Source organism: Macaca thibetana, chromosome 3, assembly GCF_024542745.1.
Source record: "Macaca thibetana thibetana isolate TM-01 chromosome 3, ASM2454274v1, whole genome shotgun sequence".
Taxonomy (NCBI): domain Eukaryota; kingdom Metazoa; phylum Chordata; class Mammalia; order Primates; family Cercopithecidae; genus Macaca; species Macaca thibetana.
The window spans coordinates 107,414,977-107,437,413 of NC_065580.1; the positions used below are offsets into that span (position 1 = coordinate 107,414,977).

General features: G+C 40.6%; 1 protein-coding gene across 9 annotated transcripts in view; it reads right to left on the reverse strand.

The window, feature by feature from the left end:
* The window catches only part of ELMO1 (engulfment and cell motility 1), a 578,919-nt gene that overhangs the window by 220,013 nt on the left and 336,469 nt on the right, over window positions 1-22,437 (reverse strand). For all 9 annotated transcript variants that reach the window (XM_050783309.1, XM_050783305.1, XM_050783301.1 and 6 more), the window contains one exon: window positions 19,543-19,651. In XM_050783309.1, coding sequence (XP_050639266.1) covers window positions 19,543-19,651 — 109 coding nt within the window. The remainder of the gene's footprint in view (window positions 1-19,542; window positions 19,652-22,437) is intronic.

The following is a 22,437-nucleotide window of genomic DNA, read 5'->3' on the forward strand; positions in this document are numbered from 1 at the left end:
AAGAATTTAACTTTCTAACAAAACTGTCTTCTGTTCAGTTCAGCATGGTAGCCACTAGCTGCCCCACTCCAAACCGTGCAGCCTCTCCAAGCTTTACATACATGTTGGATTAAAGGACAATCTTATACTAGAATTGGGATGGAACTGATGCTAATTATGGGGCAGATGGAGCTGGAGGGAGAAAAGCTGCAAATAAGTATATGAAAATATGCAATTCAATACAGTGTGAGATGTGCCTCAACAGGGGGAAGGGCAGGATCAAGCCCAGATCTCAGGGAGCTGTGACCTCAGGGAGAGGGGCTGAGAAGTGGGTCTGAATTGCACAAGCACAGGGATGGAAAGGACATTCTGGAATGAGGACCCAGTGTGGGCCATGGCCCAAGGTGAAGAGAAGGCACATCACACTGAGATTTCTGTGGCATGGAGGTGTTGCAAAGAAGTCTGGGCTTCAGCCTAAGAGGAATCGTGGCCCAATGAGGGGTTTTAGACAGGTCTGACAATGCTGTAGGAGAAAACACACAGTTGCCGGATGAAGCAGGGGTAGACTAGAGGAGGCAAGGATGCAGGCCACACAATGGTGATCTGAATTAGAGTGATAAGAGTGCATATGCAGAAAAATCAGGAGATTTAAGAAATATGGGTACTGAATTAACAGGATGTGGCCACTGGCTGGCTGCGGATGTGAGGCAGTGACTGAAGATGGAACCAAGTTTCAGGCGCCAACAAGGGGGTGAATGGTAACCCAGGGGTCAGGAGGAGCCACAGGTGGAGAGAGGAGCTAGTGCATTTTCACTTTTTCTTGATTGTTGGAGCCAGGCCTTCCAGTCTAGCCCACTGTTAGGGAGAAATGAGCCGGAGCATACGAGCAAAGGGGAATGTACCTCCTGCCTTCATGAGTAGAGGGAAAGAAACCTACCTAGGAAGCATGAATATTTATACATTTAGTTTTATATTTTCCTCCTTTATTTTTTACAAGTAATGTCTATTCATTATCAAAAATATAAAAAGTACAGAGAAACAGAATCAGGACTGACCTAGTCAGGAGGCCTGGCAGGCACAGTGCTGCAGGCCCGCGATGCTTTCAGACACCCCTGAAAATATTTTAATTTCATTTAAATCAGAAAGAAAACATAAATAGAATAATAATGAATCCAGCCAGGATTATATCCATCTTTATAATAATGCAGTCATAAAATGTAAGTTTTAATATTGTTTTATGAAGGAAGGGACCCATAAAGGCAAAAGTACCTAGGGCACACGAAAGTAATAATATGGCTATAGTGGAGATGAAGAAAGAGCATCCATAAATCCCTATCAATAAATCTCTACCTATAAATCTCTATCATAAATATGCATAAATCTACCATGCCTAATCCAAAAGTCTCTATCGTGTCTATATCTATTACCATCTATCTTAATATCTTCCTATATATGGATCACCTCAAATCCCACCATCTCAGTTAGGTTTCTTCCTCCACCCCCAATTTTTTAATTAGTTCAAAAACTGCCTTTTATCTGCATCTACATGACTGCTCAGTGAAGTGCAAATGCTTCAGCTTTTCTAGGGGTTAATTTGGTAAATAAATAAAAACCTTTAATATTTCAGACCATTTGACACAGAACTTCTTCCAAGAATTAATTTACAGGAAATAATCACATGGAATTACAAGGATGTTCATCACACTGCTATTTCTCATGAAAAAGAGAAATGTCCTTAAATATCCTGCAATAAGAGTCTAGTCAAATTAATTACAGTAGATACAATGAAACACTAAGCAGACATTAAATAATGATACAATTACATTTTTGTTATAGTGGATAGTTACAATATATTAAATAATAGAATATTAAAAAAATACATACTCTAATCCTGTTTTAATGCCCCAAAATGTGGAAAGGTATATATGAATCCCTCTTGATGGCGGGATAATATATAATTATTGGTTCTGCTTCTCTGCATGTTTAAATTTTTTAGCATTGAGCACATATTACCTGTGAATTTAAAAATACTAAAAGTATGCACTAATTCAGAATCTGTTGGTAGGCACTTGGCTAAGGAAATTATTAAGATGTGTGTAAAGACAGAGATACAGGTCTCCTTCTTCATCAAATTTTCCCTCTCTACCAAATCTTCCCCAGGAGCATATAAACATGCTGTTATTCCCCCACCGATAAAGAAATCTCACTTGACTATAACTTCCCTTCCAGCTTCCACCTTATTTTCTGTATCACTGTGAAGCAAAGGCCCTTTAAATGGTCATCTATATCAGCACCTGTCAAACTATCTGCAGTGAAAACCAGTTTGTTTTCAATTTCTAACTTGTTGTTTAGAAACAGACACTCTTGAAAAAAAGTATAATAAAATTTAATCACCAGAAAAATGATCATGGGCTTCACTGAAGGCTATGGTGATGTCAAACTGTGTAAAAGTTTCTAAAAGCCTCCTCTTCACTATCTCCTCACAGCCATCATCGGCCAACACGGAGCAGCATGCATTTCTACTAACCGTCCCATTGCCTCTGCCCCTACTTGCTCTTAACTCATCTAGTTGGGCTCTCTCCTCCCCCGCTCCAATGAAATCACTCTTGTTCAGGTCACCCTGACCTCCACCTTACTAAAATCAATGGTCAGTTATCAGTCCTCATTTAACCCCACCACCTGCAGCATATGACACTGCAATCTCTCCTTCACCTTAAATTGAACTTTCTCTTGAGTTTCTTCCTATGCCCCTGGAGCCCCACACTCAATTCCTTCCCCAGTCTCCTCTTCTCCCCAGCCTCTAAATCTTTGGGTGCTCTAGGGATCAATTCTAGGGCATCTTTGATGCTTTCATTCAGTCTCATAGCTTTAACTATTATCCATATACTGGTGATGCCCAAAGTTAAATCTCCAATTCAGAACCATCCCCTAAACTCCAGACACATATATCCAACTTTGAAATCAGCATCTCCAATTAGATGTCTAAACAACATCTCAACACTAACACAAATAAAACAGAACCCCTAATCTTCTATGCCCCTCCATCAATTTCAGTGATGACTCCCTGCTTCTAGTCATCCATCCTTCACTCCTCTTATTCCCCACTCCACATCCAGTCATCCAGGAAAATCCTGTTGGCTCTACCTTTAACATAAATCCTGAATCCAACCTTTTTACAGTACTGCCACTGCTAACACTCTGGTTCAGGACACCATCATCTCTCAACTTGCTTATTGTAGTGGGGTGTATTAATTTGACCTCCCACAGTCTAATCTCAATAGATGAGCCACACAGTTCTTTGAAATTATAAATTACATAATGTCACATGTATGCTCAATCTGCCCAGTGGCTTCTCTTTCCACGTAGAGTAAAAGCCAAATTGGTTACAAGGGCCTACAGGTGCCTGAAGAATCTCTCACCCACTATCCCTTTTTTTGTTTTGTTTTGTTTTTTGAGACAGAGTCTCGCTGTGTCACCCAGGCTGGAGTGCAGGGGCGTGATCTCGGCTCACTGCAATCTCTGCCTCCCGAGTTCAAGCAATTCTCCTGCCTCAGTGTCCCACGTAGCTGGGACTACAGGCGCCTGCCAACACGACTGGCTAAATTTTTTTTTGTATTTTTAGTAGAGATGGAGTTTCACTATATTGGCCAGGCTGGTCTTGAACTCCTGATCTCATGATCCACCTGCCTCAGCCTCTCAAAGTGCTGGAGTTGCAGGTGTGAGCCACTGTGCCCGGCCACCCACTACCCCATTCTTACACTATCTTCCCCTGGTTCTCTCTGCTTCAGCCCCACTGGCCTCTGTGTTCTTACTTTCTCATGGCGAACACTCATGCCTCAGGGTCTTCATATTGGCTGTTCCCTCTTTCTGGAAAACTCTTGTCCAGATACCATCTTGGCCCACTTCCTCACTTCATTCATAATTTGGATCAATGTCACCTTCTCAATGAGGCAATCTCATGAGTCCTCCCTTTTCTGCTCGATTTTTCTCCATTGTATTTTTTACCATATGACATACTTCTTTATCTGTTTATTATCTTTCTCCAACTAAAATATACTCTCTTTAAGGGAATGCATAGTAGTCAGATTATTTCACTGCTATAGCCCCAGTGCTAACATGTTAAGTGTATTTACTAAGCAAATGTTCATCCCAGTGCTCTTTATAAGAATAAAAATTTGCAAACAATGTAAATACCTATCAATAGGAAACATACTTACATAAAATGAAATACTATTTATATCCATATCCACAAAATGACCCTATCTATAAAATTGAATACTATGCAATTATTAAAAGTTTGAATGAACTACAAATGAACATATTTTCTGAAAGGAAAGATGTCTCTAATACATTAAGTGAAAAGAGTCAGGATATAAACTAATATGCATATTAGTCCATTTTTACAGTAAAATCACATAGGAGAATTTCGTATAGTATATGTGATATGGTTTGACTGCGTCCCCACACAAATCTCATATAGAATTTTAGCTTCCATAATTCCCATTTGTTGTGGGAGGGACCCAGTGGGAGATAACTGAATCATGGGAGTGATTTCCCCCATACTGTTCTCATGGTAGTGAATAAGTCTTATGAGATAAACCCCTTTCACTTGGCTCTCGTTCCCTCTTTGCCTGCTGCCATGTAAGACGTGCCTTTTGCCTTCTGCCATGATTGTGAGGTCTCCCCAGACATGTGGAACTGTGAGTCCATTAAACCTCTTTTTCTTTAAAAACTACCCAGTCTCAGGTATGTCTTTATCAGCAGCGTGAAAATGGACTAATACAATATGCATTAAGGCAAACTCTTGATCTAAAACCAAAAAAAAAAAAAAAAAAAAAAAATGATGAAAACAATGAACCCTGCGAGACCTTACATTTGAGGTTTCTTCTGATGATGGCAATGACACAGAAAAGCGGCAGGATGAGTTCTCACCCAGGCAAGTCCATGGGAAAATAAGTTAGTGCATTTTTGTAGAATTCTTAGGGACTCTGGCAAAAAGCAATTTCTCAAACAATTAAATTGCCAATAAAAGACAAAGAAACATGAGAGCTATGCTTCTTGGGGATAGGTATGACTTGCAGAAATGTTAATAGCATTTGCATTTAGGTTCATTTGTTCCTCCAAGTGTCAGGTTTATTTAAACACTGCTGTTTCCATGTAAAGATGGGCCAGGCACCTGCCACAACCCCCAAAAGCTGCACTGGCATTATAGAGTGGCCACCAAACCTAGCCCAGAGGATGCTTACGTGGGAAAATAGAGGGGGAGCAATCAGTTGGGCAGAAAATAATGAAAACAGAGGGATTTTTTTTTTTTACCACTTCCTATATCTGTTCTGGCAAAATTAATGTTTAATTCCTCTAAAAAGATTCTGATGGTTGATATTTCGAAGTAGAAAAACATGCAGAATGAGAAAGGCATATTTCACAGCCAGGCACGGTGGTTCACATCTGTAATCCCAGCACTTTGGGAGGTCGAAGCAGTGGGCTTGCTTGAGTCCAGGAGTTCGAGACCAGCCTGGGTAACATGGTGAAACCCTGCCTCTACCAAAAAAAAAAAAAATAAAAATTAGCTGGGTGTGGTGGCATGTGTCTGTGGTTCCAGCTACTTGGGAAGCTGAGATGGGAAGATCACTTGAACCTGGGAAGCAGAGGTTGCAGTGAGCTGTGACTGCATTACTGCACTCCAGCCTGGGTGACCCTGTCTCAAATAAACAAACAAACAAACAAATGGAAAAGCCCATTTTGCTTAAATGTCTGTCCAAAAGCTGAGAGTCATCATACCTGCAGGGGAGAGGTAAATCCTTTGGTCCATGCTTTGAGGTTGCCTATTCCCCAGGAGCCCTTTATAACAAGGCCTGTGGGCATTTCCATAATTCTCTTGTACAGAATGGAATAGCCAATACATGTCACTCAAGAACAGGTGACAACGAAGTTCAAGTAAAACTAATGTGGTGGTTACAGTCAGCATATTGGTTACATAACAAGGAGTACCACAGTAGCTTTTGAGTTGGTGGCCACCTGGACAATCCCAGCACTTCCCCGCCTAGGAACATGAGGGCCATACAGGAGATGCTTGTCTAGAGCTGCTTGGTAGTGGAGCCAGAACTAGAATCCAGGTCTTCTAATGCTTAATCTCTCTTAGGCACTGTGACCAGCTCTTGCCACCCCACGGTAATATCCACTTAGCCATGATCTGAATTCCCAGGAAAGGATAAGTCCAAAGTTGGGAGGGGGCAGTCGGGCTGCCTAGGAATCAACTGCAGAGTCTATTAAGCTTGCTGATTTCTGGATTCCCCTGCAGGAATTTGCATTTCACAGAAGCTCCCCGAAGTGAATCTGATACACAGCCAAGTTCAGGAATCACCGGACTAAGTTATACAAGACAGAAGAGCAAAGAAACCAGCAGATTTCCATGTAAAAAAATGCAAGTCATTCTCCTTACTCACGCTATAAAAAAAAAAAAAAAAACATGGAAATATGCAATTATAAAGCTCAAAATAGCTTCTTCAGGGAAAAAAAACTGTGATTCATACTTCTAAAGATGCTCAGGCCACAGCTGCAATCTGTTCTTGTGGCCAAAACCCTTGGGAAGCAAAATTAAGGGAAGCCACATTGGGCTTGTTTGCTGGGATCTAGAACTGTGTCCTGCTCCCTGCAGACAGGTCAGAAAGGCCTCTCTGGGAGGAAGAGAGCGAGCTCACTCCAGAGAAGACAGGCAGCCAAAAGACCTGCCAGCTGGAGCTGCCCCTGATAATCTGGCTTCTGACAGCCACCATCCGAGAGGACCTGGCTCCCATCAAGTCCTGGTGGATAGGTGCACCTGCTGAGGAGGAGGCAGCTCTGCAGAAGTGCTGTTTACTGGCCTCTCGGAGTCCTTGCTGGAGTCCTGCCTAGAACAGAGATTGAACTCTGTGCTGGTTAAAGTCGAACTCATTTCCCATAGAGCAGGAGTGGGTAGAAAAAAAGCAGCAAGCTGAGAGCTGTCTGGAGGCAGTTGGGGATATAATAAATTAGGAAGTCACACAGCTGTGTGTTCTGAAACACAAGATTGAAAATAGATCATTTTTTCTCCTCTTGGGGGAACATACTGTAGTGTTGATATTTTCTAATTCAAATTTGGACTCAGTGGGCCTTCTCAACCAAATTACCCTGTGGAGGAGGGGGAGGGAGAGGAATGAAGAGAAGCCCTTTAGTATAACTCATTCTCACTTATTTTAGAAGAAAACAAGAATGTTGTTTGAGAGGTTTCAGGGTAAAATGCAAAGTTTATTAAAAATTTAGCAATGTCTGAAGAATATTTTTGGAACTGACCCTGAAGCAAATAGAAAGCTACTCTATTCATGCAACAAACACTTATTAAATGCAGACGACATGTAAAACACTGGGCTAGAATTTAAGATGGAAGATGAATTCACTATGAGTCTAGTCCTCAAAGGGCTTACAGTCTGTAAGGAAGACACAATATTTACAAAAAAAGTGAAAGCAGTGGGTGATAGTATTGCACCATAGTTAAGGGCAAACAGCACAGGAGAATCTCACAATAATTCACTCCATCTAATATCTGCATCACCTCAGTCTACTTAACCTCTCCCTTCATCTCAGGTTCTTTATTTGTAAATGGAGACGCTGAGGGGGTTAACAGAGGTAACATGAGCTTATTATTGACTCTGGGAATCCTCTGTTACATAGAAAGCGTCCAATAAAAGGCAGTGGTCACCCTCTTTTTTAAAAAGCAAATGTTTTCTCTGTTTTTGAGATGGAATCTCACTCTGTTGCCCCGGCTGGGGTGCAGTGGCACGATGTTGACTCACTCCAACCTCTGCCTCACAAGTTCAGGCGATTCTCCAGCCTCAGCCTCCCAAGTAGTTGGGGTTACAAGCTCCCAAAAGCATACCTGGTTAATTTTTGTATTTTAGTAGAGACGGGGGTTTCAGTATGTTGGCCAGGCTGGTTTCAAACTCCTGACCTCATGTGATCTGCCCGCCTCAGCCTCCCAAAGTGGTTGGATTACAGGCACGAGCTATTGTGCCCAGCCAAAATCAGCAAGTGGTTTTTGATTGAAGTTCAAGTGCCCAAGGTTGGGAGACCTGATTAGCACTGACCTTCTAATCTACTCCAACCACCAGGTAAATCTTTACAACCAAAGGCCCCAGGTGAAGGATGAGAAATAAAAGCATTCTAGAACTTTCTGTCCTCAGCTGCTCCCCTAACCACTGCAGACTCCCTGAGGGAAAAACTGACACTGTGGGAAGCCACAGTGTCTGTGAAAAGTGTGTTAAAGACTTTAGCTCTGGGTATGCTTCTGTGTTTTTTTTTTTTTTTTTTTTTCTCCATTTGTTTGTTTCACTCATGTATATTTTGGTTTTGAAAACTTTACAGTTAGCATTTCGTTACCTTTTCAGTGCAGTTTGACATCCTGATTTCTGTGGTTTTACTTTCTTTTAGTGATGTTAGTTTATTTTACTATCTATTAGAAACTTCTAGCATTCTGCTTATACTTTCCCTCCAATTTCATGCTGCCATCCATACTAATATTCTACTTTTACAACTTATGAGGACTTTGGAGGGTATAAATGCTGATGACAGTGATTACTACTCTGGAAAAAAACATAACCCATGGGTCCAAGCTTGAAATTTAGAAGAGATTGGCATCTCTGGAACCAGGGAAAGATGGTTTTTGCACTTTACACCTTTGGAATGAGACTAGTTACTGTGATACTCATTTTACTGATGAGACTTGATGGTGTCATCCTGCAAACTGCCTCCGCCATTGATTGGAATCCTGTTACATTTGTGATTTTGTTTTATGATGTTTCTCCTGCTATAAGATGCTTGCATCCTGAATTTAAACTTCCTCATGTATATAAGCACTGGCATTTTAGGAAAACGACATCTACCAGCATTGGAAAAGACTAGAAGGGAAGGTGGACGTAAGTTTCATTCAAGAAAGGTCCCTGACAGCAACACCGTTGATCTGCTTTGGGGAGAACTCGGCAGCAGTGAGTCTCTCTCAGATCTCTAAGGGCAAGCAGAGGTGCTCAGCCAGACTCCGGACACCACTTCCAGATGGAGCCTCACTCTGTGGCAGCGGAGTCCCTTCATCCTCCACAGCCTTCCCGGGCAAGCCTCCTGCCCGGCAGGGCTCCAGCACCTTTTGCTCTTTCAGAGACAAGAGGCTGGAGTTAGAACTGATTTAAAATAGTTCTATTTTGAAATTTTCTTCAGGTTATATTTTTTAAAACAATTTTTTTTTTGGCTAAAAGAAACATTTTTGTAACAATTCATGACTGTGTGTGTGTGTGTGTGACGAGAGGGAGAGAGAAAGAGGATGAATGATAAAACGTATGTGGCAAAATGTTAACATAACCATAGATGAACCTGGGTGAAAAAAGAATGAGTTATTTGGGCCAGGTGCAGTGGCTCATGCCTGTAATCCCAGCACTTTGGGAAGCTGAGGCAGGCGGCTCACTTGAGGTCAGGAGTTTGAGACCAGCCTCACCAGCATGGCGAAAACCCATCTCTACCAAAAATTCAAAAATTAGCCCAGTGTGGTGGTGCATTCCTGTAATCCCAGGTACTCGGGAGGCTGAGGCAAGAGAATCACTTGAACCCAGGAGGTGGAGGTTGCAGTGAGCCAAGATCACACCACTGCACTCTAGCCTGGGCAACAGAGTGAGACCCTGTCTCAAAAAAAAAAAAAAAAAAAAAAAAAAAAAAAAAGGAATTCTTTGAACTTTCTTGCAAAAAAAAAAAAAAGTTTAAAAAATATATTTTTATTTACATTATTTTTCTATTGCTATTCTTTATCAATTCTCCCTTACCAATTCTCATATCCGTATTCTTTCAAATGAAGTCTAGAGTCATTCTGTGAAGGTTTCACCCTAATTCCCAGTGGTACTGTGGAATGCGATATGAGCCTGTCCACTAATGTAGAGGAACTTGCATCTTTTTCACATTGTTTTCTTACCAGGAAGAAAACATTTTGCTTCTCTATTTATTTGAAATGTCTATTGTATATTTTGGTAAAGTCTTATATAGTTTTCTTCACCTAAGTTTCTAAGATGTTTTCCATTGGGATTATTCCAGAGTAGTTTACATTTTCATTGCTACTGTTAAATAATCTTTTTTTTTTCCATTTTGTAATTAATTATTGCTGACATATGGAACATCTACTAAGTTTTGTTTATTCACTATCTAGCTAAACCACATTAGCTTATCCTTTGCTTCTTCAGGGATAGAAAATCTTACTACCTATAGTTTAAAATATTTGTTTCTATTGATGAACTCTACCTCTAATGTGTTTGTAAGTTTTCCAGATCAAGGAAAAATAGTAATGGTGAATAATATGAGCATCATATAGCATCCCAGTTTAGTCTCAGTTTTTTATGGGAAAGCTGTTTTGGTATCTTCATTTTAAGAATGATGCTAGCTTGTCACTTTCTGGCAGATTTTTCTTTAATGATAAGAATGTGTCCTAGTCCATCATCTTTAATGAATGTATTAAATATTATGAAATACTATTTTAACATTATTGGGTTTAAATTGAAATTAGCATCTGGGTTTTTACATTGAGCTTATTCATGTGATATGGAGCACTGACCTGTTTCATATTTTCAAGCTCCTCTTGCTTCCCTGAGACAAATGAATATTTGAACTAAATTCAGTGTCCACTGCCAGCAAATGCAAAGGCTTTTGTAACACGTACTTTGCTAACATTCATCATCCATTTTTCCATTTTACTTTTTATTTGCCCTGGTTTTTACCACGTATCATTATTTTTTATTATCTTCAAGGTTTCCTATAAACTGCCCCAATTTTTAGGGGAAGTGAGGCCAGGAATGAAAGAAAAAGAAAAGAGTATGTATTAATAAACAGTAGAAAGCATAACAAAGAGACACAGAGAAAGTGCTACAGGAGTTCTGAGGATGCTGTAATGGCCTCCCACAGTGAGGGTGAGGTGAGGAATCAGAATGGTCACCCAAACCTGACACTTGAGATGAACCAGAAGTGTTTCTCTAAGGCGTAAGAAGACAATGGGAGCCTGTGCCTTTCAACAGATCTGCATCTCTCATTACCAGCGTGGGCAAATCTACCAAGCTCACCTCTTAGGCATGACCTCTAAGAGACAACAGGAATGGATGCTGACTGGGGCCAGCTATGTATCTTTTCAGAAATAATGTAAAAAGGAGGAAGTCCTTAAAAAGCCTAGGATAAATATTGTTTTCATCCATTTATAATTGAGATGTGCTTGGTATAGTCTCCTTTTAAACTGCCAAGTTTAGTTGCTCTCTGCAACCATTTCCTATGGGGATGAACATTTTACTGCAATTTCAAAAGTATCTTCAAGTACTGCCTTCTGAAACAAAAACAAAGCACCACAGAATTTCAGATCACGCACAGAAACAGTTGGCTTTGCTGCAAGATGCATCTTGGTATCTCTAAGCTTGTGCATATTCAAGATAATTTATTTCTTCCATAAATAGGGCATTTTGCAGTTAACAAAGCACTGTAATTTACATTGCCTCACCTGATTCTCAGAAGAGAATGATGACGATGACTGATGATGATGACAATGATGATTGATGATGATTGATGACGATGATATCCCCAAGTTACAGATGGGGATACTTAAGGGGCAAGATGAAGATTAACCATCATGGCAAAAGCCCTCATATCAACTATCCCTATCACAAGGGTTTCTGATTCTGAATGCAACAATCTAATATGAGGTTCTCCTGCCTTCGAGAATGCTATTATAAATCCCACTATTAGTTTTATAATTATTTAAAACAATCACCTACAAATGACTTTTATGCTCTCTCCTATGATTATTTTAATTTGGACCAAAAGTATCTGCAACTTCCTAACATCACAGTTAGGCTTTAGAACAATTGTTTTGTTTTACTTTCAACTTAAGGTTGAAATAGAATATAACAGTACAATGTGAAAATTCAGGGCAGAATCAAGATCTGAGAGCATTCCACTTTGCATAGAGCAAGAGTACAAGCTCGTATTGGGAAGGAAAAAAAAGGTCCTTAAGAGATTTAATTGTTAAAAGCTAATTTTCTTGAGTTTTCTTTAGCTAGAATGTTTTGCCCAAGAATGAAAGTGATGGATGGTACTTCTCAAGGTACGAAAACACCAATGTCCCAGAGTCAAGTGTCTATTCTAATTGCTGCTGCACTCCAAACAGTCCTTCAGGTTGCTCATCTGTGTTATTTTTACTTGCTAAAGCAGAGGTGTCTGGGTGATGAATTATACAAGGTGCTCTGCTCGGCACCACTGGTGTGTTATAATAAATATTGCCATGGAAAGACAAAGTAAGGAAATGGTGAATGTTTTCATAGTGTGTGATGTAGGTTTCTTTCTGTTTTGTTTTGTTTTGTTTTTTTAAAAAAAAAAAAAAAACCAGAGAAGTAGTTATTAAATTGTAATCTAATTATAAATGGTTAAACAGGTGAATTTGGCAAAACTGTTTCAAGGCTTCAATCACAAATGTATGTCTATTCTGCCCTTCAAAATACACCTGAGAATAGCTCCTACACAAAAGTGTAACTGAGGAAGTGGAAATACCCATTTGCTAAAACAACAGTAATGTAGTGGAGCCCTAGCATCTTAGTGATGAAAGAAGAAAGGCATTATAATCAAACCTCAATTTCCATTTTTCTGCAACCTTTGATACTGCTACATTACAAAAGACACTAGTGCATTTCCCCAGTTCTCAGTACAGACAAAATGACAGAGGGCTATAATCTGGCTTCAATTTGTTATAGTTTTCTGCACCAGTAAGGACACTGCAGAAAAGACTGTAAAGAGACAGAACTAAGGGTTTCAGGTAATTATTTCTCCCATCTTAACAGAACTCCAGTTTTCTTTAGATATCTAACATCCTGTGGTCACATAACATTCTCAGGAGAAGTATCTTATACTAATGGGTAATGGGTAATGACTAATCCAACCTCTGGACAGTCTCATTCCCTGTCCATGGCTGGGTGAGGCACAGTCAGAGGCCACAGTGTCAGCCAAGAAAATATGAGAGAAAGTGTGCTGAAAGTCTTTCAAAAACACTTCTACACATCTAGAAGAGATCCACCGGAAGAGATGGCCTCTTGTTCCTCTGAATATGTGAAGGTAGCCATCATCTTGCTACCAGACACAGGAGAGAAAGATGAAAATAACTTGGGTCCCTAATGACACCGCCAAACAGGTATGCTAACCAGCTCTAGGATCTATACAACTCTGGACTTATGCAATACATGTTCCTAGCAGGACATTTTGAGTTGGGATTTCTACTATCTGTAGCTGAAATTGTCCTAACTGCTGCATTATTAGACCAGGGCTGGGGTGAGCCTGTACACCATCATGCTCACAAGTTATGTCACACCCAGAAAATATAATCTAATTCTAGTGTGTTATGTCCATAACTGGGACATTTCTTTTCATTATTAAAATCCTTCTATTGGTTTCCACTACCTGTAAGGTAAAGTCAAAACTCTCTGCATGGCAAATAACTTGTGATCGGACAGCTGCTTCTTCTGCTAGCACCTCTGCCCTTTGCTTCCTCCCTCAAACCCTCTGCATTAACTACACAGAACTAGAATTCCTCGAAGCTCCAGATCTTCTAGCTCACCAATTCTCGCTACCTAGAATTTTCAACAGCCGCCTCCCACCATCCACACAGTCATGCCTGCCTGATACCTCTTTGTCTTTGTTAACCCCACACGCTGGTATCGCTTCTTCTCTATCACGTCTTCCAAGACTCTCCTTTCCACAGCCCTACCCAGTTCTTCACAAACCGAAGGAACCAAATATTGCCTCCCAGAGACGTGAACGTGACTCAAATGTAATGTTACAAATGGAAAAATGTTTTATAATCATTTATTTATGTAAAGGACCCCCCAGTTAGCGTGAGCTGCCTGAGGATGGAGAATGGGTTCTAAATCCATGTCCGCAGTGAACCTGATCCTGACTCATAGAGGAACCCTAGTTATTAAGTAAATAAATGAATGAGTGAGGAAAATAAAATATCTTAGCTCTATCTGACATCAGAATATAATTGGGTAAGGTTCTACCTATTCAAAAGAGAATAACTGGCCCATTTGTACCAGAAATCAAGTATTCCAGCCACTCATCAACAATTTATTCATTTATTTATATTTTTACTTTTTTGAGGCAGAGTTTCATTCTTTTCACGCAGGCTGGAGTAAAATAGGGCAATCTCGGCTCACTGCACCCTCCGCCTCCCGGGTTCCAATGATTCTCCTGCCTCAGCTTCCTGAGCAGCTGGGAATACAGGCATGTGCCACCATGCCTGGCTAATTTTGTATTTTTAGTAGAGACAGGGTTTCACCGTGTTGGCCAGGCTGGTCTTGAACTCCTGACCTCAGGTGATCCACCCACCCCAGCCTCTGAAAGTGCTGGGATTACAGGCGCGAGCCACCATGCCCAACCAACAATTATTTCTTTCAGGACAAGTGCTTTAATAACAACAACAAAAAATAGCTACCATTTCTTTTTCCACAGCTAGAAGCTGGGCATCTTCTTAATGACTTCACATTGATAATAAGCACATGTGTATTTATCTGTGCCGTGCCTCCTGTCTTCTGTAAGGGTACCACTCCCTGCCCCCTCCACTCTCACTGACCCTGCACACACAAATATACCTCTTCTTTTGAAGACTTGCTCCTTTCTTGAAATAGTCTGTTTTCATGCTGCTGCTAAAGACATACCCAAGACTGGGTAATTTATAAAGAAAAAGAGGTTTAATGGACTCACAATGCCCCGTGGCTGGGGAGGCATCACAATCATGGTGGAAGGCAAAAGTCAAGTCTTACATGGCAGCAGGCAAGAGAGAATGAGAATGGAGCAAAAGGGGTTTCCCCTTATAAAACCATCAGATCTCATGAGACTTATTCACTACCATGAGAACAGTACAGGGGAAACCATCCCTATGATTCAATTATCTCCCACTGGGTCCCTCCCATAAAATGTGGGAATTACGGGAGCTGCAATTCAAGATGAGATTTGGGTGGGGACACAGCCAAACCATATCATCTCGCAATCTTCAATCCTGTTCTTCTGACTGGGGCTGCCAATTATCCAAGCCAGGCTATGGGGATATGTGACCACGTCCAGGTCCCTAAGTATTCTTCTTTGTAATTTCTGAAATTGAAACTAAGAGAAAATATGTCTTGCTCACAAAAGAGCCTCATGAAAAAAGCAGGTTAAAAAGAAAAATTTAACCAATATATAGAAGATAAAGAAACAAGGGACACTGTTCCAGGCCCTAGATCCAGCTGTCGCTTATGCCAGAGCACCCTCCTCGCCTCACCGAACTTTCAGTTTGCTCTCTTCTTCTTCTTTTTTTTTTTGGAGATGGAGTCTCACTCTGTCACCCAGGCTGGAGTGCGGTGGCGCAATCTCAGCTCACTGCAAGCTCCGCCTCCTGGGTTCACGCCATTCTCCTGCCTCAGCCTCCCAAGTAGCTGGGACTACAGTCACTCGCCACCACACCTGGCTAATTTTGTATTTTTAGTAGAGACGGGTTTCACCATGTTAGCCAGGACGGTCTTGATCTCCTGACCTCATGATCCACCCACCTCGGCCTCCCAAAGTGCTGAGATTACAGGTCTGAGCCACCACATCCGGCCCCAAAATTACCCATCTTCTAACAAGGACAACATCCATTATCTCACTTAAGGCTCCAACCAACTGTGCACAGCATGTACTATCTTTATCTCATAAACAAGGAACCAGAGGCTCAGAACAGAGAAGAAACATGCCCTAGGCATAAAGCCAGTGACCAAGATAGGTCATTCAGATGCCCAAAGGCAATCACTCTACTTTCTTGTCGCTTTCTACACTGTCTCTCTCTCTCTTTTTTTTTTTTTTTTGGCTTCCTAAATTCCAGTTTGAGCTCAGTAAACTCAGACATTATGCAAGTAAGTAGGTCTTCCCTTCACTAATAAACATAGATGCCATTGCTCTTGATTAACTCCTGAGAGTGTTACAGACTTCAACTGAATAACCTTGACAAAGTGCTCTGAGAATGTAAATAGCCATTATTTTGGACCATGCTATTAGAGGTAACATTTGCTTCTTGCAATGTCAATAATTAGGAAGCAGGAAATAGTGCTGTTTTTTTTTTAAAGCAACCTTAGAAAATGGTACATAAATATTTGGTATTAGTAATTAATTGAACATTAATATGTTTGCTTTAGACACCAAAATATAATTGTTATTTCAGAAGTGGGTTTCCTCAAGAGAACAAAAATTAAAATCAAAAGAGAAACGCTTTCTAGAAAATTGGATCTTTCTGCTTTTGTAAACATCCTTTCTCTCCACCAGTTAGAGTTTTAATTGAGTATTTCTGTGGTCTTAGCACTTCTTTATAGAACAAAAGTGACCATAGTCTTCAAGATTAATTATTAACACAAACCTGAGAAGTGCTCAGAACCATGAACTTAGGAATGGAGAAAAACAGACATATATAAGCCAAGTGAAGACAGATTTGTGTGTAAATCTAATTTTCCTCAGAAGCAAAATAGGCATTTCTTTCAACATAAGGGTGTATTCAGATTAGCTCTGCATATTAGTAACTTATTTAATATGGCAATGGGCAAAAAGCAATCAATTAAAAAGCAATTTTGCTCTTACCACAGGGTGTTTTATCATTTGATGTCTAGCATTCAATCAGAATGTAACATTCTTTTAATATTTTATGAGCAGAAAACAACTCATTTTGGCATGTAGGCTTCAGAAACATGAGTGTTTTTTGTAAGCCTTGACAAATTTCCAGAATGGGCTTTGCAGATGATGGCAAGCAACAAGTCAAACTAAAAACTTAAACTTACAACTATTACAACATTGGGGAAATTATGCTTCAGGACAGATGATGGGCATGTGTTAAAAAACATAATGACAAAAACTCATAGGAAAAAATATCAGTCCCACCTCATTCTCCCACTTTCTGAAGTGTGTAGGAAGTTTTCTGAACTCCCTCAGGGACAAGGACCACATCTGGTTCCTTTGTACCTGCAGTGTCCCTCATAGTCTGTGGCATGTTTTAAGTACTGGATAGATTTCATTGAACAAATTAATAAATGTGTTTGTCATCTTAGGTGAAGAGAGACTGCTTTGACAATGCCAGGCCTCAGGTGTCCAAGCCCAGTCTCGATGCAGAAACCAGGCCTGAGTGAGTCGTGGCAGAATGTCGGGAGTCTTCTCTCCACCAGAAGGTGGGAGATGGAACAGTCTTCAGTGCAGGAAGAGCATCTGTGGTACTTCCAGGGACCCGCGAGGTGTTAGCCTTCATCTCCACTCTGTTATTTCAGCCCACAGAGTTCTGTCCTGATTCCTGGATTGACCACCAGATACTCAAAAGGCCAGGGTGCCACTCTGCACCTGCCAGAGGTCAAGCCCTATCCCCTATTCTGTCCCCACCCCATCCCCAAGTACAAAATGAACACTCACCTGAGGAGGACTACCTGCCCAGATTCTTGCCAGCTGAGGTCCCCTCTGCCCACTGGATGGGGACCCAGTGACCCAAAGGCCAGCCCACGTCAGGGTCATGTTTACCCTGCCTGCACCTGCTCTGGAATTCAGCCATCTCTTCCAAGCTATTTCCCCCAGGCTGAATACAAGCTGTTCCCAAAGAGCTTCTCTCACTGAGATCACTGCAATTTCAGCCAGAAAATGAACACAACTACTCAAATCATCACCCCAAATACTACCAATCCATTTCTAGACATTCTGCTCTGGAGAGAACCTGGAGGTGTAGGAGCACAGTGCGGTTTCTGAGTAATTCACTCAGGGACACAAGGCCCTAAAGTAGCAGAGTTGAACTCAGTCCCCCTCTATTACCAGCAGTCTCCACCTCCTACACCAGATCACTCTTCTTTGTTTACTTTTAGCAGGACAGACATATGTCCCTTGGGCAAAGGAGAAGAGCAGATAGCTGGGCATGGCATGTCATAGAACATGAGTGAAGGCACATAGACAGTGTGCCTTCTGCTGCCATCAAGATGAGCATAAACAGCTAAAGGGTGTCATCAGAAAGGAGGGGACAATGAAGGGCAGTGCAGAGCAGTACCTTGGACACAGAAATACCCATCTGGTAGAACACCACTACTCACTCCAGTTCCTGAAAATTAACTAGATGGTCCAGACATGCTTTCCAGCCAGCAGCCTTCACCAATTTCTCCCATGAAATTGAGATAAACATGAAACAGTCACAGTTATCAGATGGAGAAATTCAGCAGTATTTGTTTGATTTAGGACTTACATCCTCAAGCTGAGTAAACAGTAAGTGATACTGCAGACTGAAATCTCAGCGAGTTAAGTATAATTAGGGAGAAGGATAACTCAAGTCAAGGATCCACGTAAACAGAAATGTTCACATTGGGTGAGCTATAAACCAGAGTAGATGAATGCAGAGATCTCTCAGGTTACATTGCTACTGTCCAATGCAAAAATGCTCATGGTCCATGTCAACATCGGCTGCTTCCTCCCATGAGCCCTCACTGGAAGATGATAAAGGTTCCCACTTGGCCAAGCAGGCTCAATTTCTTAGTATTTTTCCTTACTAAGTATTAAATTTTCTAGTTTATTTCAGCAGCACCTGTAATCAGTTCTACACTGTAAATAAAACATAACTCTTTGTCCAATGTAATCATCGGATTCCTCCCATTAATCATTTCAGGCCATTATTTTAAGCTCTCAAGCAAGCAACTGAATATTTATATTTTCACAGTAATACCAAACACCCCAACATTTTTCTGTTGTAAACAGTCTTTTCTGGTGCTCATGTGATTAAGCCTGTGAGGAAAGATTTATATGTGTGTTGGCTTCTAAATGTTGGATGGAATGGAAGTAAACCACTTTAAGAAGACTCAATGTCAACAATGATAACGAGGACAGGTTAAATCATATCCACCTTCATAGGTTAAAGCCAAATTATGCCAATGAATGAAAGGCAAGAAAATTCTCATCCTTTCTTTTTCTGTATGTACTCTCATAAATTTTGTGATATAAGAAAAAGAGCAATAAAAATATTGCTGACCACATTTTTCATTTTCAGCTACCTATTTTCTTTAATAATTTCTTCTTTCTTAGAGAAAGTATTCCAAACAACAGAAACACTGGGAGCAAGAGAATTTCATTAAGGTATTCAATTTTTCTTTATAGAGAAAAATTGCTTTGAAAGAAAGAAAAGGATCTACTGGTAGGTTATAAACTGGAATTTTAAAAAAGAAATCCATAGTTTTTTTTTTCCTCAACAGAAGCAAGCCTGTTTTAATATGTACTCATTTACATGATATTTGAAACTCAGCCACAATATCTGTAAATTTCTCCATTCCCATAGGTTTTAATCACATTTACTTCCAGAGCAGACATGCAAAAGTATGTATTGTAAACCTGAGCCAAATAATAATCAACCTATGCACAGTGATGACCATAAGAAGCTGTCGGCGTCTTGGGATTTCTTCATACAGGTAGGGGCACAACCCTGGAAGCTGGGACTCTGCCAGGCTTCACACCCATGTGGGAAATAAGTATACTTACGCAACTCGCCCACTTTCAAGATCTCACACAGCATCTTGGTCAGCTCTATACTACTGCGGCCAAAGGGACATTCATGCTTATCTTCTCGGCTACTGTTCTCAAGCACAATCTGTAATGGGAAAGGGAACAGATTAGAAAGGCAATTCAATTGCAGAAAACATTAAGAATATCAACTTCATTCCAATAGGTGAATACACAGATCCACTTCAGATCCCCAAATGAAGACTCCCGGGGCCAGGACAAAATAGTACTCCAAGTATATAGGACCTAAAAGTCTCATTTTCCCCCACTAAATCTTTGACAACCCTCTTCAACCCTGTAAGAGGATATTTTGCTTGTTGGTTCCCCATTTACACAGAGGAGCCTGTGGAGAGCGTTTTGGAATAGTACAATAAAGACTTTTTTATTTCAGTGACCAAACAACTCTCTCGTCCTCCCATTTCTATCCTCTTTTCTTGGGAATAGTAACTCCTTCTGTGACTTCAATCTCAAACCTCAATAGGGTATTTTCCAAGGAAGTCCATATTCTTACAAGCTCTTCACCCTCTGGCATCAGTTGAATAAATCATGCCTGGAAAATGTGACATGATGGACCAATCAGAGTCCTTTCCTGAGACTTCATACTAAGAAAAACTGGGGCCGGGTATGGTGATTCATGCCTGTAATCCCAGCCCTGTGGGAGGCCAAGGCGGGTGGATCATTGGAGGTCAGGAGTTGGAGACGAGCCTGACCAACATGGCGAAACTCCGTCTCTACTAAAAATAACAAAAGCATCTGGGTGTAGTAGCAGGTGCCTTTAATCGCAGGTAGAGGGCAGGCTGAGGCAGGAGAATCACCTGAACCCAGGAAGTGGAGGTTGCAGTGAGCTGAGGTAGTGCCACTGCACTACAGCCTGAATGACGGAGCGAGACTCCACCTCAAAACAAAAAACAACAAAAAAAAAAAAAAAGAAGGGAAGGGAAGAAGGGAAGAAAAGAAAGGAAGAAAGGAAGAAAAAGAAAGAAAGAAAAGAAAGAAAGAAAGAAAAGAAAGGAAGGAAGGAAGGAAAGAAAGAAAAGAAAAGATAAGGAAAGAAAAAAGAAAAGAAAAGAGAAGAAAACTGGCTCAACTATGCTGACGGTGCCCCTGGGGTGTGGACTTAGGAGTTTAGGAGTTACCCGGATGTTGGCCCTTAGAAAAAAAAGAAAATAAAACTAAAATGCAAAGTAAAACAGAGAGGAGAGGCAGCGAGAGACCTAGAAGTGTTTGAGACTGGTTCCACCTGTTCCTACTGGTCCCCTGTTCCTATAGCACAGCTACTTCCCTGTCTTTCTCCTTTGGTTGCTCAATCCCTCCTCTGAAAATCCTTTTGTCCATCTAATAAATTATCCTCTTTTCTTAAGCTAATTTGAGATGTTCCTATCACTGTCAACTAAGGAAATTACTCTACACACAGATGGAACAAAAGCAAAACAAAATAACAAAACTCTCAAGTTATAAAATGTTATCCATGTCTAAAGCTGCCTCTCCAAAACTCATCCCCAGTAAGAGTTTTCTGGGACTTCCTTAATAGCTACAGCACTTTGAATGACCATCTCTCAGTAGCATCTACAATGCTGCTGTGCAGTGACTCATTCTGTCACCTCCACAGACTATGAACTCTTCAGTGGCAGGGACAGGTGTTTTATTCATGTAGTCAACAGTATTAATTGAGCACCTATTATTTACCAGGAAGATGGCTGAGCTCCATAAAATAGACAAGGGCCTGACCTCATTGAGCATTCATTCTAATTGAAGGACACAAAAACAAAAGACGTAGTTACACAGTTTATCGCAAGTGCTATGAAAATAAAATAATAACTTGTTGAGTGACAGAGAGTAACAGGGAATACTTGGGGAGGGGAGTTTAGATAACCAGGTGATCAAGGAAGGTTCTCGGACTATTGAGAATCAAGCAATGGGAAAGATCTTGCTATGTCAAGGTATATGAGAAGGAACATTCCAGATAGACATGAAGGTCAGAGCCCATTGAGGTGAGTTTGGCAGTGGGCTGGCCTCCCCAAAACATATGCACTTAGTCTGCCCAAGCACAGAGAATTTCACTTCACTCAGCCTGAATCACCCTTTTCCTTTTCAGAGAACCCATTCTGGAAAGCAGGAGGGGAGAACAACTAAGTTCCATTAATCAGTGAATTTTATTTCCCTTCTAAATGTTTTCTGAGACAGCCAGATTAGAGAGCTAATCTGAAGCTCCTGATGATGGGAGAAATGAACTGAAAAAAAGAAACAGAGCCAGAAGACAGTATATAAAGAAAAGACAGAAGACAGGTAGTTTTCATCGGCTCCCAGAGAGCACATTCCCTTGTATTTCACATTAACATTCTATTAACATTTCATGAGCACATTAATATTTAATGAGGCTGTGATCTGCATACACTGTAGGTAGAATTACTGCAGCCAATAAATGCTTGGGAAACATTTCCAAGGCACAGTTTATTACCAGGCGCTAAATTAAGTAGTAATTTAAGTAATCAATATGTAAATCAGCTTGGAGAAGCCCTGCTCTTTATTTTTTAATGCACCATCCATCTTATCACATTTACCCACGTATAGAAAAATAAACCTGCCACCTTCTTGACTGATTTCTGTTGTCAAGGCAGACACAAATACTTAAAGCTATGTGTGTAACTCTTGAGATCAACTTTCTTACAAAAATACTGTAAAAAAGATTGTAATTATGAATGCTACTAGTTAGACACTACTTTAGTGAGAGATAATTCTTAAGCTGGACAATGGCTTTTATTTAACACATTGATACATCTACATTCAATTTCGACATTCTGATATTAACCATGTCCATCAGAGACATTTTGAAAAGCTCCATTTGGAAATATCAAAGCTTATTTTTCATCTTTA